The sequence below is a fragment of the Harmonia axyridis genome, chromosome X (genome assembly GCF_914767665.1).
Source record: "Harmonia axyridis chromosome X, icHarAxyr1.1, whole genome shotgun sequence".
Taxonomy (NCBI): domain Eukaryota; kingdom Metazoa; phylum Arthropoda; class Insecta; order Coleoptera; family Coccinellidae; genus Harmonia; species Harmonia axyridis.
Window position 1 is genome coordinate 14330097 of NC_059508.1, and position 18973 is coordinate 14349069.

At 34.6% G+C, this 18973-nt stretch overlaps 1 protein-coding gene and 1 long non-coding RNA gene across 4 annotated transcripts in view; one reads left to right on the top strand and one right to left on the bottom strand.

Annotated features, from left to right (window-relative positions):
• Positions 1-18973, bottom strand: part of LOC123685744 (atrial natriuretic peptide receptor 1-like) — a 71050-nt gene that overhangs the window by 34848 nt on the left and 17229 nt on the right. For both annotated transcript variants that reach the window (XM_045625600.1, XM_045625601.1), the window contains 2 exons: positions 16651-17149; positions 12257-12409 (listed from right to left, as the gene is read on the bottom strand). In XM_045625600.1, coding sequence (XP_045481556.1) covers positions 12257-12409; positions 16651-17149 — 652 coding nt within the window. The remainder of the gene's footprint in view (positions 1-12256; positions 12410-16650; positions 17150-18973) is intronic.
• Positions 928-3165, top strand: LOC123685746. Of its 2 annotated transcripts, XR_006748351.1 has the most exons (4): positions 928-1200; positions 1339-1746; positions 1816-1931; positions 2961-3165. It is a non-coding gene; the product is annotated as an uncharacterized LOC123685746 (long non-coding RNA). The 2 variants fall into 2 exon arrangements; XR_006748350.1 differs by having other exon boundaries at positions 928-1746.

Genomic DNA, 18973 nt, shown 5'->3' on the forward strand with positions numbered 1-18973 from the left:
AGGAAATACTGTTTAAAAAAAAATTATGAATTTCGATGAAAAGACAAATCTGAATGCAGAAGGTACTTGTTCCATCAATTGGTATCGATATCATGCCATATACAGGGTGTTTCCTAAACATGCGGCAAAAATTCAGGGGGTTGTTCCTTGGACTATTCTAAGAATATTTTGTCCTTTGATGATTTTTGAAAAACCTATTTGTTTCGAAGATATAGGGAAACAAAATTTCAGATAATAACATTTTATTATGAAAAATTACATGAAAATTCAACTCAACCTACAAAAACTGTTGAAAATGACCACCTCTAGCCAGCATACAAGCATCCAATCTTCTCCTCATTGACTGCCGAACCCCTTCAAAAACACCAGGATCATTTCTTATTAAGTTACACCCAGCAATGATCCGATTTCGCAAGTCTTCCACATTTTCTACTGGAGTGGTATAAACTAATGATTTTAGATGGCCCCATAGGAAATAATCTAAGGGTTTTTAGTAATTGGAATGTTGTTAAACAAATTTAAAAATAAATTGTACCTACTTAGTAAACACAGTGCGGTACGCATTTTTATTTAAACTATTATTAATTTTAAAAATATGAAAAATGTTGTTCGCCCTGTATCTTCGAAACAAAGAGGTTTTTCAAAAATCATCCAAGCACAAAACATGCTCAAAATAGTCCAAGGAACAACCCCCTGAATTTTTGCCGCATGTTTAGGAAACACCCTGTATAGAAAGAAGGATAATCTGGCTTTTCAATGCATGCACTTATTGTTTTTATATTCCTTGTTATATTTCATGAAAATATTTGTTGCTCAAAATAAAAAACGCAACTACATCCTAATAAGCAAGAAGGCATTGAACATAACCGCTGATGTGAAACAAAATATAGCACTTATTTTACGCTCTTGTCCAATGCGTTATAATAATAATAATAATAATAATAATAATAGTTTATTGTGACATAAACATAAATCGCAGAGGCTGAAGCCTGTACGCGATATACAATTAACATATGAACAATATTACAATAGCCACATTTGAAATAAATCTAATTCTGAATAAAAACTGAATAAATAATGGAATTGATCAAAATGAGGATAACTTGAAGTGTCGAGAACTCAGTGATGACTCTTTAGTGTTGTAACCTTGGTGACATGCAGTTGAGGATTACCGGTGCATCATCTAGAGGCCGATCTAAGGTAGGCAGGAATCCTTGGATATGAGGTTTCATCCATGATTCAACCATTGATTATGGATTGAATATATTTTCTTCCTTTTTCAAAAATCCATTTCTTTATCATAATTTGTTGCTTCTTATTGTGTCTTATGTCTTTCAGGTTCTTCGGGATCATACTATAAATGCGTGGAGCCAAGTATGTGAAGCATCTTTGTCCAATTCGCTTTTCTGCTCTAGGAATCACGTGAATTATCTTACTTCTTGTTTCATAACTGCAATCGGTTTGTCTTAATGTGAGTTGTATTCTTCTAGAACAGATGGCCGTTAATATCTGGGATACAAATAACTGTTGAGGATTCATTGCCCGCGATAAGAAGTATAATTCGTCTGAAGGAAACAAATGGGGCTTTCCGTAGATTACACGGAGCAACCATTTCTGGACCACTTCTACTCTTTTTATATGACATTCGTACGCTCCACCCCAGGCAATAATTCCATACTTTATCAGCGATTGGCATAGAGCATTATATATCTGCATTAGCCTTTCTATTTCCAAATACTTTTTAAGGTATCTAAACTTTGATAGAAGGCATCTAAGTTTCCTTACCAAATTGTCTATATGTAAGTTCCATTTTAGATGTCTATCGATGGTAATGCCGAGATACTTGATGGAGTCAGTTTCGGGTATAATTGTGCAATCGTTGACTTTCAGAGGACCCAAGTTCGGAAGACCTGACTCATAGGAAGTAAACGGTAAGTACTTTGTTTTTTTTACGTTCATTGTTAATTCATTCATCTCAAACCACTGTTTTATTTTGAAAAGGTCTTTTTCAGACTCAGATTTCAGTTCTTGCCAAGAATTTCCCTCGTACAATATGGCAGTGTCATCCGCAAAACTGATAACCTCACCTTTCTTCTCCATTTGTAATAAACCATTCATATAAACTAAGAACAATATTGGTCCCATCACTGTTCCTTGGGGTACTCCACATTCGATGTTCCTCACCTTACTAGAATAATCCTTTATTTTTACAAATTGGACTCTATCAGTTAAATAGCTTTTCAATAATTCATATGATTTACCCCGGAAGCCGTTTCGGTAGAGTTTATCTAAAAGTTTTTTGTGTGAAACAGTATCGAAGGCTTTTTCAAGGTCTACAAAGACACACAGACCAGTTTTTCTACCATCTAACCAACCGTATATCCTCGCTATCATTCTCCTAATCGCATCTTCAGTCGATTTACCTTCTCTGAAACCGTACTGGTGTTCAGATATAATTTTATTTTTTTCTAGGAACTTGACAATTCTGATCTTCAATAATTTCTCTACAATTTTGGCTACATTCGATATAAGACATATCGGTCTATAATTTGTCATCTTGTCCTTTTCTCCTGATTTAAAAATTGGTTTGATAACCCCCACTTTGAAAATTCTAGGAAACTTAGCTGACTCGAAACACATATTCGTCATTAATACAAGGGGTTCAACTATTTCTTCTTGAATATTTTTCAGCAGTTCTGATCTAATTCCATCAACGCCAGGAGATCCTCCGTTTTTTTGTTTTTGTATCACTTCTTTCACTTCATTTGAACTTGTTGGGAATAGAAAAAATGTTTCATTATAAAAAATTTCACCCTCTTTCTTTTCTAAACTATAAGGTATTTTATCTGCTAGCTTCTTACCTACTTCGTTGTAATATCTTCCGAATTCCTCTACAATTTGTTCCGTGTTTGTTACTTCCTGTCCTTCATTATTAATGATAGATTTTATTTCTGTTTCAGGTTTGGATCTACCGCAGAGGTTATCCACGTAAGACCAAAGTGATTTTGTTGCTGAAGTATATTTCGTGACAAAGGTGTTCATGTAATCTCTTTTAGCATTCCTGATCAACTTGTGTAAAATATTTCTGTATCTTGTATATTGTTGTTTCAACTCAGTATTGTATGGATATTTCATCATTTCCTTGTATAAATAGTTTTTTCTGTTTATGGCTTTTAGTAATCCCTGAGTGATCCAGTTGCTTCTCCCAGATTTCCTATGGCTCAACTCAATTTTTGTTGTATGTTTCTGTGTGTAATGTTTTAATAAATCAATAAACAATTCTGCGAATGAGTCTACATCTTTATTTTTTATCAATTCGTGCCAATCAATTTCCTTTAAATCATTTTTTAATTTCTGATAATCAATATAAGTTTTATATTTAATAATTTTTTCGGGAGGTTTTTCTTTCAGGTTGAGGCATAAACTAATTGCATAATGATCAGTGATGTCCGTACGAATAATAAACGATCTATTCTGATTTACAACAGATTGGCGATATCTCAGAAATATATGGTCAAGGCAACTACCACTAGAAGGCCTAGTTACATTATTTATATAGGATTTATATCCAAAAAAACTAAAGACATTCATGTATTCATCAACTATTTCATTATTCGTTAAAAGATCAATGTTAATATCTCCTACAATTAAATGATAATCCCACGTACTATTATTACTTGTTGTTGTTCCAATGTATTCAGCTAAGTCTCTATTGAACTTTTTTGGACATCCTTTTGGAGAACGATAGATTCCTGTTATTTTAAGTTTTTTCATTTCGAATACAAGGTCTAGTTCCACCGCTTTAATTTCTCCTATACTTATTATCTTTCCGTTAAACATCAAATCGTTCCTGATATATATCACAACCCCGTCATTTTTGTTGAAAGTTCCATAATTATACATGTATGTGTATCCTTCGATTTTATAAAGATCCACGTTATCTATCATAAATGTTTCCGTTAAAACAATCACATGAAAATCATCTGTATATGTTCTCAACATTAATTTGAACTCGTCAAAATTCCTGTCGATACTTCTGATATTATTGTGAATGATTTTAAATTTTGATTCTATGTTATAATGTTTGAGATCCCCAACATAATCTATATATTCTGCTTTATGTGTTTCCCCCTCAAAATCCCTCAAGAATTGATCCATGTATATACAATTAAAACTTAAAATAGATGAATAAAGAGTAGTTTACCTTAGCTCTTCTAACCTCCCTTCTTTCCTTTCTTTCCACTGTTATCAGCTTTTTGTTCTTTCTTGACAACTCCACTACCTGATGACTGCTTTGGTTCTGTTGTTACCAGTTTTTGCTCTCTCCTGGCACTACCACTCCCCGAAGACTGTGATCTCGTTCTGCTCTTTATTTCCCACTCCTTGGTCCTTTCCAGCACCTGATTAATCGTTGAAATCTCCTTGCTGATCTTAGAGTCCTCTTCCACTGTCAAGTGTTCGTGTTCAGTTAACATCTGTGTAATACGGGATATTGGGGCCGGACTATTAGGTGCGCTGCTTACTAAATCAGTTGGTATGCTAGATGGATTTTCTTCAATACGAGTCTGTAGTTCCAATACAGTTTGAGTCTTAAGTTGCTGCACAGAAAATTTCTCACCATTTACGACAAGGAGCTTCTGCCAGATGTATGCCCTCTGATTGTTCGCTCTTGCCAAGTTCAGTTGTTGGCGCAGTATTTTGAAATCGTCACGATCTTCTTCACAAAGGTCTTCGTTTATGAAAATACGGGAACCCTTTAATTTGTGTCGATTCTTTATAACCTTAGACTTGGCTAGGAAAGATACAAATTCGATTTTTATCACTGGTTTAATTTTTCCCAATCTATATATATTATTAACCTCTGTTTCTAGCAGATTGATATTCAAAATTGCATTCAGTTTGGAGACAACGCACTTTACCAAATTGGGACTATCGGGTTCCAATCCAGAGATGATGATATTATTCTTCAACGATCTTCTCTTTATCTCCAATATCTCGCTTTCTACTCTGGAGAGTCTTTGTTCACAGTTTTCCAATCTTTCACCCGTGTCTATCCCCACCTGCTTTATTTCTTCTCTTAACTTCGCAAGTTCCTCCCTGATAATGATGGTTTGATTGGTAAATTCAGTCTTTAAAAACCTCGCTAGTTCCTCATTTACTGCCATCCTCCTTTTTCGATATCTCGACGTGTATGTTACGCTTTACAACTCTTGCTTGAGATACCTCCAGATGTCGTGTGATAATCAGGATATCCCGGAATGAATGATAAATTTCCACTCAAATAATCGTAAATACACGCGAAAAAAAATTAAATTGATTTGAAAATCACTCAGCCAAATATGAACTTTCTTCTTGTATTTACTCTTTTATAATTTCACCAATATTTAAAATATATTGCGTCTTTAATTCACGAAATAATGTGGAGCACTCGAATTCACAACTTCCCATATGGCTACTTATACAATTGAATGAATATGATTACTGAATCAAACTGCAAAGGGACATGCCTTGAAAACATAAAGTTTGTTATTACTATTAACACAAGGTTTTGTGACTAAAAAATACATTTGTACCTAGCAAACAGAAATTTCAAATTAAACATACAAGGGGCGATGTCGACAACAAGAAATATTAAATCAGGTCTATCTGTGATAGACCCCCTCAAATTTAATATTTTTATTTCAGATATCCCAGAGAAAACAAACAGTATAGCAGACTACATTTTTATCAATTTACTTTTCCAACTGGCAAATAATGATCCACAAAGACGTGGATAAATTTATTAATAGTTTCGAACGATAGATAATAAAGTTAAAGACCGAAGTAATCTATTCCGATGAATAATTCAAAGACAAAGATACGTGGAAATATGGAAGTGAAGGTCTTAAAATCGAATAAATGAAAGGAAATAAATGACCGCCTGAATTTTACAGAATGGCTGATGGAAAGCGGGAAGAAAATGGAGCAATTTCACTGATCCTACTCGTAACGGAATCCGACAACCAAATTATTCTTACGAAACAAGGTTAAAATAATAGAGACATTGATAACCCAAGTCTTCGACTTGTACATATAAAGGGTGTTTTTCTTTAGAGCGATAGAACTTCAAATTGCAATAAAACAACGATGGATTTTTCAATTGACATGAATTTTATTTATCCGCAAGATAATCTTGTGGCATTACATTTTGAATATGATTTTTGGCATATGATCGCCACGGCTGACTCGGATGTAGTCCAATCTGGACGTCCAATTTTCGATGACTTTTTCCAACATTTGTGGCCGTATATCGGCAATAACACGGCGAATGTTGTCTTCCAAATGGTCAAGCCAAATGGTCAAGGATTTGTGGCTTATCCGCATAGACCAATGACTTTACATAGCCTCACAGAAAGTAGTCTAGCGGTGTTAAATCACAAGATCTTGGAGGCCAATTCACAGGTCCAAACGTGAAATTAGGCGGTCACCAAACTTGTCTTTCAATAAATCGATTGTGGCACGAGCTGTGTGACATGTTGCGCCGTCTTGTTGGAACCACAGCTCCTGGACACCATTGTTGTTCAATTCAGGAATGAAAAAGTTAGTTATCATGGCTCTATACCGATCACCATTGACTGTAACGCTCTGGCCATCATCGTTTTTGAAGAAGTACGGACCAATGATTCCACCAGCCCATAAAGCGCACCAAACAGTCAGTTTTTCTGGATGTAACGGTGTTTCGACATACACTTGAGGATTAGCTTCACTCCAAATGCGGCAGTTTTGTTTGTTGACGTAGCCATTCAACCAGAAGTGCGCTTCATCTCTAAATAAAATAAAATGGACGTAGTGCGCGATACGTATTCCGCACAGAACCATTATTTTCGAAATAAAATTGCACTATTTGCAAGCGTTGTTTAAGCGTGAGTCTATTCATGATGAATTGCCAAACCGAACTGAGAATAAATCACTTGACAGCTGTTAAATCGGTCGTCATCTTGAATCTTGAAGTAATGCCAACTTAAAGTTATATACCTCGACAAAAAACACCCGTTAGTTTCACTCACAACGCAATATCTCACAAACTAATGGTCGGACTGCTGTCAAATTTTGACACGTATCGTTTGAAGGTTGGTACTAACTAAAAATCATATGGGTTTAATACTAGCACCGCCATCTGTGCATCAAACCGGGGACTTTTCAATTGGCCTAGTAATTAAAGCGTTGTTTCTCATTTAATAGACTTCTTGTTCATACATCTTATACTTCCAAGTGACGTCTACTGAAATTTCATTCGAACGTCGTCTTAGAATTTCACTTTTTTCGATTGTTTTCATTCGCATTGATGGAGGAATTTGAGAGGGATTGATTAATTTTCACGCTAGAGACACAGAGCGATATTTAGGACTTTCTCAAGTTTCAATCCGTAAGATGCTACAATGCCTGCATGAATAGGTGTACAAAGGAGAAGACCTGATTTTCCAATCCAAACTTTCGCATAGTTGCCATTCGGAATAATACCGTATTTCCTGAATTACGGAGTTTGTTGTCCTACTAATTGAAAGTTGGGAAAATAGAGCCCACCCCGAATAAAACTTTCGCCTTTGTGCTGTAGAAATATGAAATACTGTATAAAGAGAGGTTGAAAGTTCAGGTTTAAGGGACTGCATAAATGAATGAATAATGTCAGGCTTGTCGAGTTACTTTTGTTATTCTGTCTGGAAATCAACTTTGATGTTAGCCGTGTTTATTGCTGTGACAATTTTCAAACCAACAAGGGATGACCTGTTGGACGAGTACAATTGAGCACTTAAAACAATAAACAGGGTGGATGCAGCAATAATGCTCAATCCCTCCAATCAATAAACTATTGATATTCTATTGGCCTCTGCAGTTATTTATTTATTTGAACTACTAAACTTTAATTGAATTTAATTCACAGCAAATAACCTTTTATAAATAATTTCAGATGGGTTTCTGTTTATTCATTTATGTTATTGAAATGAAGTTTTTATTCATCACAATCTCGTCCGAGTCAACTACAGAATGACCGCTATATTAGGCCAATTGAAAAGTCCCCAGTCTGATGCACAGATGGCTGTGCTTGTATTAAATCCATATGATTTTTAGTTAGTACCAACCTTCAAACGATACTTGTCAAAATTTGACAGCAGTCCGATCATTAGTTTGTGAGATACTGCGTTGTGAGTGTAGCTACTTTTGTTATTTGAAAAAAAAATTGAAAAATATTGCTTTTTGAAGAGAAAAATACAGTTGAAGCAAAATCTTGGCTTGATGAAGAGTTTCCGGGGTCTGCACCAGGAAAATCAACCATCATTGATTGGTATGCCAAGTTTAAACGTGGTGAAAAGAACACGCAGTGGACGCCCAAAAGAGGCTGTCAGCCTGATCGGACTCATACAACGCGAGATACAGATAAATAAAGCTATAAATTGGAAAAATAATGGATTTCTTTTACTTCACCCAATAATAATTCAACCTTTTTGGAGAACCCATTGTCCAAACCATTCGGTTCATCATTTAGTCACAATGTCTGCAATTTTCGAATTTTGAGCCGTGAATGGTCAACGATGTAGAATCCGACCCCCAAATTTGTCGGTCATATACACGATAAATTTCAAATGAAAGGACGTAGATAATGGAAATTTTCAGGATAGGTTTGATTCTCGAATGCCAAGGATTAGTTCATCAATTGGGAAAATCCGATTAAGGATTCCTTCAATTTATCCTTTAGAAAGTTTGTTTTCATGTCACTTTCAGAATTGCATATTCGATCAAGATGTACAGGGTGTACACCTCAGGGGAAAGAAAATACACAGAAAAAAACTTGAATTCGATGTTTTCATAACTGAATTTGACATTTCAAGAATTGTAATGAATTATTCGTTCGTAAATTGCACTGGTTTATGGATTTCTCAACAAACCCGACGAAAAATTAATTATAATTCATGAAATGTAAAATCTAGTTATCCGAACATCGAATTTTCGTTTCTAATTTGAAAATCTTGAGTTTTGATGAATTTGAGTTGTTCAAGTTCATGAACTCCTCATGAACACCCTGTACATTTTTGGTCCAAACCGCAAACAGTCCTATAATACTACGTATTTGCTGAATCAAAAAAAAAATTTCTCGAAAAAAGCTCTTTCTGCCGGAAAATTCAAAAAAATGTGCGTCCCCATCGCCACCATTTTTTTCATAAGTATCCCATTAACTCATGAACCGTTGAGTTTTACCCATGCAATATTGCTGAAATTTTCGTCAAAAAAGCTATCTAATGATGCAATAATATACGGGTGTGCCATTTGAAATGAGGAAGTAGTAGTCTGTTTCCGGTATAACCAGAAGTTTAAGAGATCTGAAAATATTTTAGGGAGAAAGATCATTATCTCAAAACCCATAATGCAAATTTTCAGCTCAAAATTATGATCAGTTTTCCATAAACGCCTTATAGGGCATCCCGGTGAATCACCCTGTATATTTGATCAGAGATTTTGCGTGAATATATAGAATAGATATTTCAAGCTTCGTACAAAATTTAGTGTAGCAACTTTTATCAGAATTATAGAAAATGCAAGCAGAATATCGAAACAAAACACAATATTTCAGTGATAAATGTTTGACTGAGCAGAAATTTATATAGAATGACCATTTCTTCAGAAAAATCTGCTGAGTATGAAAAAAATTAGGAAATCAGTGACGTAAAGTCAGGAGCTTTCGAGCGCTCACCCATTCATGCGACGCATGATCAAGCGCTCAAAAGTTCCTGATTTCACGTCAGTACTTATCAAACAACCGATTCAACAGTTGAACGATAACATATCGGCATAGAATTCCTGCCTTGCGCAGGCACATCGATTTTTTAAAAGGCCCGATGACAAGCTCTTGGATCCTTCCTGGAGGATATGAGTCCTTCATCAGAAAGTGCGGATATAATTTCATTCAGATTAATGGAAAGAGAGCACCATAAAAATATCAAAAACCCGTTTTCTATTCCATTTTATTCGTTTTTCCGTGTTTCACCCAGTAGCGTTGCCATGTAACAGATATAAAGTGGTTGAATTACAAAAGGATCCGTTCGAATTAAGGCATGGTGCATGAAAAATGTACTGTTGACTGCTAGACACCCAATATCCGTTGTCGTGAGTGATAATTTCAATTACAAAAATTCCTGGAATTCTAGTAGAATCTCAATACAGATTCAAAATTAACTTGGAAGTAACTGTGCCAACGATCTCAGAAAAAAGGAAAATGCAACAATACTCATTCTTCTCCATACAGAAAAATTCCGAAGAGATCTGATTGAATATTAACGTTAGAACGATCTACTAGAACCCAATTACGTTATATCTAAGAAAATGCGTTTGACGTCTTCGTAAAATTATGACAGCTAAGACAGCTTGATCAGATAAGAGAAAACTTAATTCATTTGACAATAATTAACCGAAGATTCATTTTTCTAATTCTTTGGCTAATTCCTTCATTCTGCCACATCTTGTAGAACAATATCGTGCGAGAAAATCTCAAATTCAAAAAGATTCCATGATTTTATTTTATTATGTTATATGTTGGTACTCTCCTGCCAGGAATTCATCTATTATTTTTCAAATTTTTGATTCAAAAAACTGTTCTATACCAACCCGCATTCTTCAATGTAAAAATCATGGAGAATATTTTGAGAAAAATACAATCGGTCAAATATATCGGTATACATCATTTTTCGGAATAAAAAAGATAACCACCTTATACAGGATGATTCACCGCGATGGCTTATTCGATGTTTATGGAAAACTAATCATAATTTTGAGTTGAAAATTTGCATATCAGGGTTTGAGATAATGATCTTTCTTCCTAAAATATTTTCAAATCTCTACAACTTCCGGTTATACCGAAAACATACAACTACTTCCTTATTTCAAATTGCACACCCTGTATATTATTCCATCATTAGATAGTTTTTTTCATGGCAATTTCAGCAATATGCCATACCTTGAGTACAAACTCAACGGTTGATGAGTTCATGGGATTCTTTTGAAAAAATGGTGGTGACGGAGTCTCGCATTTTTTTCAATATTTCTGCAGAAAAAGTTTTTTTAGAAAAATCTCTTCTCATTTTCGATTCTGCAAATACATTCTAATATAAGACTGTTTGCAGTTTGGAACAAAAATGTACAGGGTGTTTATCAGGAGATCATAAAGTTGGACCACTCAAATTCATCGAAAATCAAGATTTTCAAATAAGAACCTATATTTTTTAATATTTCAGTCAATTCTAAGTATAATAAGAGGGAGGGTTACTCCAACTTACCCAATATAGTAAAATGAATACTCTAACTGAGTGGAGTAGTCTGCCACTTCCGGAAAACACAGAAAAAAACTAATATTTGATGTTTCGATAACTAACTTTAACATTCCACGAATTGTAATCAATTTATGGATTTCTCAACAATCCCAACGAACAATTAATTACAAATCATGAAGTGTCAAATTTAGTTATCGAAACTTCGAATTTTAGTTACTTTCTGTGTCTTCGAGGAATCACAGACTACTCCACACAGTTAGAAATTGCGGTTTTTCCTCATTTGAAGTTCTTCCTCGATAATTTTTAAAGTATTCCTTTTAAGTATTGGGTATGTTTGAGTAATACTCCCTCTGTTCATACGTAGAATTGACTGAAATAATGAAAAAATAGGTTCTAATTTGAAAATCTTGATTTTTGATGAATTTGAGTTGTCCAACTCCATGATCTCCTGATAAACACCCTGTACATTTTTGGTCCAAACTGCAAACAGTCTGATAATACTACGTATTTGCAGAATCGAAAATGAAATAGTATTTTTCGAAAGAAACTTTTTGTGCAGAAATATTCAGAAAAATGTCCTCATCGCCAACATTTTTTTAAGAATCCTATTAATTCATGAACCGTTAAGTTTTCACCCAAGGTAAGGGCATATTGCTGAAATAACCATCAAAAAAGCTATCTAATGATGCAATAATATACTGGGTGTGCGATTTTAAATAAGGAAGTAGTAGTCTGTTTCCGGTATAACCGAAAGTTGTAAAGATCTGAAAATATTTTAGGGAGAAAGATCATTGCCTCAAACCCCAATATGCAAATTTTCAGCTCAAAATTATGATTAGTTTTCCATAAACGTCCATCGCGGTGAATCACCCTGTATAGAGAAATCAATCTGACAATATAAGTATAAAAAAATAACAAGTTACATCCTAATTCATATCAATAAACCATTGACTCACCTCTAACTGACATATTGTTCTCTTCCTCTAGATAAAAAGTTTCCTTTCCCGTTACAATTTCGTGCATTATAATAGCAAAGGAGTAGATATCTCCTTGTTGGGTACCTCTTTCTTTTGGAGCCCTAAGCAGTTCAGGAGCAGTCCAAAGTAAACCTGAAATTAATCATTTATGCAGCTCATGAATTATAACTTAACTAAAGGGCTACTACAAGTCAAGGGTCTAATACAAAATTTAAAGTCCCTTTGGCTGATATCAAGTTTTAAAAGTTAAAGTTGTTGGGTTGAAATGACTAGGAGGCTCGAACAGAATGAGCTTATAGATATATCGGTTAAGTTCGATAATGGAGAAAATATACTAACTGACAATGAAACTGCAACACACAGAAGGAGCTGTTTAAATTTTAATTTTTTTTCAATTCAATCATTTACTCCTTGCTATACTATTTATGTTTTACCAACAAAAAAAATAAAATTTAAACACCTTCTTCTGGGTGTTGCAGTTTCTCTGTCAGTTAGTATACATTAGATGGATCTGAAGTGAAACCAGTTAGATATTGTGTTTTTTGATTAATTGAAGAAATACCTTTTCGATCGGACTGAAATTAAAGACAGTTATAATATAACAAAACGAATATCCGTGAAAAATTGCGAGTATTTTTCCATTGGGAGATTGAAAAAATAAAATTATAAACTTCCGATGTTCCGGAATGTATACGTCAGATTTCACTCGATAGTTGAGTGCGTTTTCTGAAAATTCAGCTATGTGATTGCTACGGAACAGACAATCTTGTTTCACGATATGACAATCCTCTGAACATTTTTCTAAGAACTGGAAGATTTGTTTTCAAGTATCAGTTATTTGTAAGGGGGATCCAAGAAATGGTCCGATATAATAAGATTCCAATCGAACGGAATCTTCGACGAATTCAGGGAAAACAGTCGCAGCATTTATTTTTAAAAAAATTATGATTTTCAATAATAAGACAAATCTGAAGCAGAATCCTCTTGTTCCATGAATTGTTATCGATATATCATGACATATTTCGAAATAAGGATAATGTACCCCTCCAGTACATGCATTTGTTGTTTTTATATTCTTCGTTATATTTCAAGGAAAGGAATTTGTTCCATGAAAACATTTATTGCTTCCTATAGAAAACGCAGCTTCATCATAATAGGCAAAAATGCATTGAACAAAATCGCTGATGTGAAAAACAATAAAGCTCTTGTCCAATGCGTTATAGTAGAATATAATAATTGAATCAAACTGCAAAGTGACATGCCATAAAAACATGGAATTTTTCATTACTTTCAACATAACGTATACTGACTGAAAACATAGATTCCTATCTAGCAAATAGAAAATTCACATTAAAAATGCAAGGGACTATTCCGATGAGTAATTCAAAAAAAAGAGATACGTGGAAATATACAATTGAAGGTCCTAAAATCGAATAAATGAAATGAATACATTAGTATCTAGCAAACTGAAAGTTCAGAGTCAACATATAGGAAGCAACGTCGGCCACAAGTAATATACAATCAGGTGTACCACAACGATCTGTTATTGGCCTCCTAATGTTTAGTATTTTTGTTTCAGGTATCCCAGAGCTGACGAGCTTAAGATGAAAAACAAAGAAATAATGAGTAAGAAACCTTTCAAGCTTGCATTTGTTGTTTTTAAATATTCAAGAAAATCGTTCCAGAAATGTGATGAATGAAAATGCGTTTGTAGTATCACGTAATTCTATGTTTCTGTAACTTTTCATGAAAAAATTACGTAAAATCGAATTTACACAAGGAAATTCAAGAAATGTATACCGGGTGTCTCGGGAAGAATGCGACAAATGGATACCACGAATAAAAGTCATCATGGAGAACTCGTACCAAGAAGTTTCAATCGCCTGAGTGCATCCGTTTAGGATATACAGGGTGATGTTTATCTTACGAGTGGAATTTCACAGCTCAATAACTCTTTAACTAATAGACCGAATAATTTCAAATTGTGGTGTTTGGTCACCCTTTGCTATCGCCTTCTTTCAATATTTCTGAAATCGAATAAATCAGATCCGGACTAGGAAAATTTCAGACTTTTTCTATTTTCGTGAATATTGGATCACACTGTACGTGAACCTTAGGATTTATTTTCTTTTTCGTAACCAAAAGAATTAATTCATAATCAAAATTCTGAATCTCTGTTTGGCACGGTCATTCAGGGTGATCAATAAACATTCCCTTTAGAATGAAATTTTTTTAGTTCAATAACTCTTCAACTAAGCCACCGAATAAATTCAAATTCTGAAGTTTTGTCACCCTTTACTATCGCCTTCCTACTAGTTAGATTCTCGATAAATGTTTGGTGCGGTATCTACAACAATCGTTTGATTTGCCCTAATATTCTTGAAAATAGGTAGACAGGAGAAATTCATGAACATTTTCAGAAACATAATTTTATTTTTTAGAAAACATTCCAATGGAAATATTGTGGCTGCAGCATGACGGAGGTAATGCGCTCTAACCAAAAAAGACTTTTTGAAACAGATGCATTGGCAGAGTGGAAATGTTGGCTGATCCCTTAATCTGACACCTATGGATTATTCATTATGGGAAGGTCTATGCAGTACAGACTAATATTAGGGAGCAACTGCTACAAAGAATTATTGATGTTTGCGATATTATTAAATCTCAACCGAATACGATAGCGAAATCTGTGAAACAACTATATCAACGTGCTCAAAAATGTGTTGAAATGGAAGGATACCATTTCGAACAATTCCTGCTGAACTGAAAATATTTAATTCATTTTGTTTTTGGTTCATTGTTTTCAAGATCAAATATTTTCAATTCATTTGCTGTTTTTGTTGTATTCTTTATCCAGTTTGTTGAGAAATTTAGTGAAGGCATTCGTAAAGAGTGAAAAAACTGATATCTTGAACCATAAAATTTCTTTCATAAGGAAATGTTTATTGATCACCCTGTATGAAGGTGCCAAGCAGTGATTTAGAATTTTTATTATATATTAAACCTTTGTGATTACAACAACGAAAAAAATCAACAACTGTACGTATTAAGGTACAGGTTGATCCAATATTCACGAAAATGGAAAAAGTCTGAAATTTTCCTAGTCCGGATCTGATTTACTCGATTTAAGAAATATTGAAGGAAATGCGATAGTAAAGGATGACAAAACTCCAAATTTGAAATTATTCGGTCGATTAGTTAAAGAGTTATTGAACTGTGAAATTCTACTCGTAAGATGAACATCACCCTGTATATCCTAAACGATGGCACACAGGCGATTGAAACCTCTTGATACGAATCCTCTATGATGACCTTCATTCATGCTATACGTTTGTCGAATTCTTCCCGGGACACCCTGTATATTCAAGAAAATCGTTCCAAAAATGTGATAAATGAAAATTTGTTTGAAATATCACGTAATTCAATGTTTGTAGGACATCTTTCTTTTTATGTGGATTAACAAGAAAATTACGTAAAACGAATTTGAACAAGGAAATTCATGAAATTTATACAGGGTGTTTCATTGGGAAACGGAAATACTTCACAGGTGCATAAGTGGCACCAAGGCGGTTCTGAAGATACCCCATTTATTGGGTCTTACTCTCTTCGTAGCCGAGATACAGGGTGTTTTATGAGTTTTGCTCGTTTCCTTCTGGGGCCATATCAAACGAACCACCCTGTATATTTTCTTCATATTTGGCAAATATGTTCCTAATTGAGAGCTCAAACGTATCATGCAATAACCTCCTTGAAAATTCAGATCCGGGTTAACAAAAAATTATGAATCGTTTGAATCCTCGAAACAACACCCTGTACATCGGAATTTTGAAAATCTGTTGTTAAAAGTCACTTCAAACCACTTTCAGGTATTCAAGTTCTTAAATACTTCACTTTCACGTTGGTAATTTGTGCAGTAAAACTGTCTGCGCGAACATTTGAAATACACGTCTTAGTTTAGTTTTTAGTGGTGTTTCCGAATATTAAAACAGATTTTCAAAATTCTGATGTACAGGGTGTTGTTTCGAGGATTCAAACGATTCATAATTTTTCGTCAACCCGGACCTGGATTTTCAAGGTAGTTATTGCATGATACGTTTGGGCTCTCAATTATGAACATATTTGCCAAATATGAAGAAAATATACCGGATGGTTCGTTTGATATGGCTTCAGAAAGAAACGGGCAAAATTCATAAAATACCCTGTATCTCGGCTACGAAGAAAGTAAGACCGAATGAATGGGGTATCTCCAGAACTGCCTTGGTGCCACCTATGCACCTGTGAAGTATTTCCGTTTCCCAATGAAACACCCTGTATAATGACTAAAAATCCTACCTAGGTGGAACAAAAAGAGAATGGAATAAATACTTACTTACTTTTCCAGTATGAGTGGTGGGTATCATCTTGCGAACTGTTGTCATCGGCATAGCTTTCCAGACTTCTAAGGCCGTAATCAGATATTTTAACGCTGAATCTATTGTCGACAAGACAATGGGTCGAGCTCAATGTCCCATGTGACTTTAGCGAGCAAGAATGTAGGTACAGCATCCCTCTGACAATATCCATGAGAAGAGATATGCGGAACGATAGGTCATTCAGCTCAATATTCTCATCATGGATGACATCGTATAGTGTTCCCTTCGAACAGTATTCATAGAGGACGCAATTATATCTGGGATCCTCGAAGCAGCCACCATAAAATTTTACTACATTTTCGTTCGATAAATCGTGCATGGCTTTCAGCTCCTTCAGATGATATTTATTCAACTCGATCTTGATGTTCTTGTAACGTTTCATGTAGGCCTTCTGCGATTTGTAAATTACGAAACCCTTTTTTCCGTATAACTCGCCGGCTATGCTTATTCCTTCGAGGGCCTTCAATTAGAAAAAAAAAATATTATTTCTTAGTTCCGTATATTTGAAAAATTAAGAAAATAGAGATAATAATAAAATTGGAACGAAATCAAGAGGAAAACACTGTAGAGAAGTCAGGAGGTTTTGAGCGCTCATTCATTCATGCGCCTATTACACCCTTGAAGGCCACAGAACTGTATATAAGCATCTATAACAGGCCAATTGAAAAGTCCCCGGTTTTCCATAGTAAAACACATTTTTTTGGCAAAATTCGATTTTATTATTCAACATAGTTGCCTTCGAGGGCGATACAGCGATTATAGCGATCTTCCAACTTTTCGATACCATTTTTGTAGTACGATTTGTCTTTCGCTTGAAAATAAGCCTCAGTTTCGGCGATTACTTCTTCATTGCCGCTAAACTCATTTCCAACGAGCATTCTTTTGAGGTCTGAGAACAGGAAAAAGTCGCTGGGAGCCAGATCTGGCGAATACGGTGGATGCAGAAGCAATTCGAAGCCCAATTCATGAAATTTTGCCATTGTTTTCATTGATTTGTGACACGGGGCATTGTCTTGATGAAACAGCAATTTTTTTTCTTCAAATGGAGCCGTTTTTAAACGATTTCATCCTTTAAACGATCCAATAACTCTATATAATAATCGCTGTTGATGGTCTGGCCCTTTTGTAGGTAATCAATGAATATTACACATTGCGAATCCCAGAATACTGATGCCATAACCTTGCCAGCTGACTGTTGTGTTTTTCCTCGCTTTGAATTCGGTTCATCGTGTGCAGTCCACTCAGCTGAATGTCGATTGGACTCCAGAGTGAAATGATGGAGCCATGTTCAGGTTTATTGCACTTCAACAGCTTCAAACACTCTTCAGAATCATTAGCACGTTGTTGCTTTTGAACTAGGAAAAATGAGGGTGTTCCTTAGTTGGAGGTACAAACAAATATTACAGACTCCTAGGATCATTTTGAGAAAACAAAAGGGCTCTTAAACGCTTTTTTCCAAATACTGGGTGTTAAAGTTTGATTTTTTCTGATATCCTCTTTCCCTCACAAGAAATTCAACTTCAATTTATCATAGAAATTTCAATTAGAAATTTTCAATGTGGTATGCTAATTTTGAATACAAATCTACAGGGTGATGTTTTTCCTGGAACAGTGCTCGCTTCTTTCCTCCAGAGCTTTTTTTGATGGACCACTGATAGTTTAGAAAAATGTGAACAGAAACTTTGATCCAGAACTACATTTTTTGGTTTTTTGTAGTGTTGTCGTATCTGCTACCCATTTTGAGAAAAAAAATTGAAATAATTCTCTAGTAGTCCTCAGGAATATCCAAATTATTTTGAAGATCCATTCAGTAAACTCTGATGAATAAATTAATTATAAGTTTTGATACTTATTTACTAATCTGTGGCGAAAATTAATGAAGTTTTGATAAACTGGTATAATCATCACAAAAAAATAAGACTACACGAAACACCCTGTATCTCGAAAACGAAACGTTTGCAGACCCATGTTTATAGGACTTTTTTTCTTAAAATTACCCAAAACCTCCCTCATTTTCCTTTGAACCTTCAATTTAGGAACACCCTGTTATTGAGGGTCGAAAAATTCGAACATTTTGATTTTTTCTCATGAACTAATAACAGCATCGGGATGAAATTTGACATTAATGATAACCTTGTTAAAAAGTTACAACCAAATTTTTCAACCATCCACTGTATTTATGAGATTGGAATTTTCAAGCCCTTGCAGTATTTGCCTCGAACTTTTCTATGAATATTGGAATGGATATTGGAACAATGTTGACATTAGTACATAGCACGTTTGA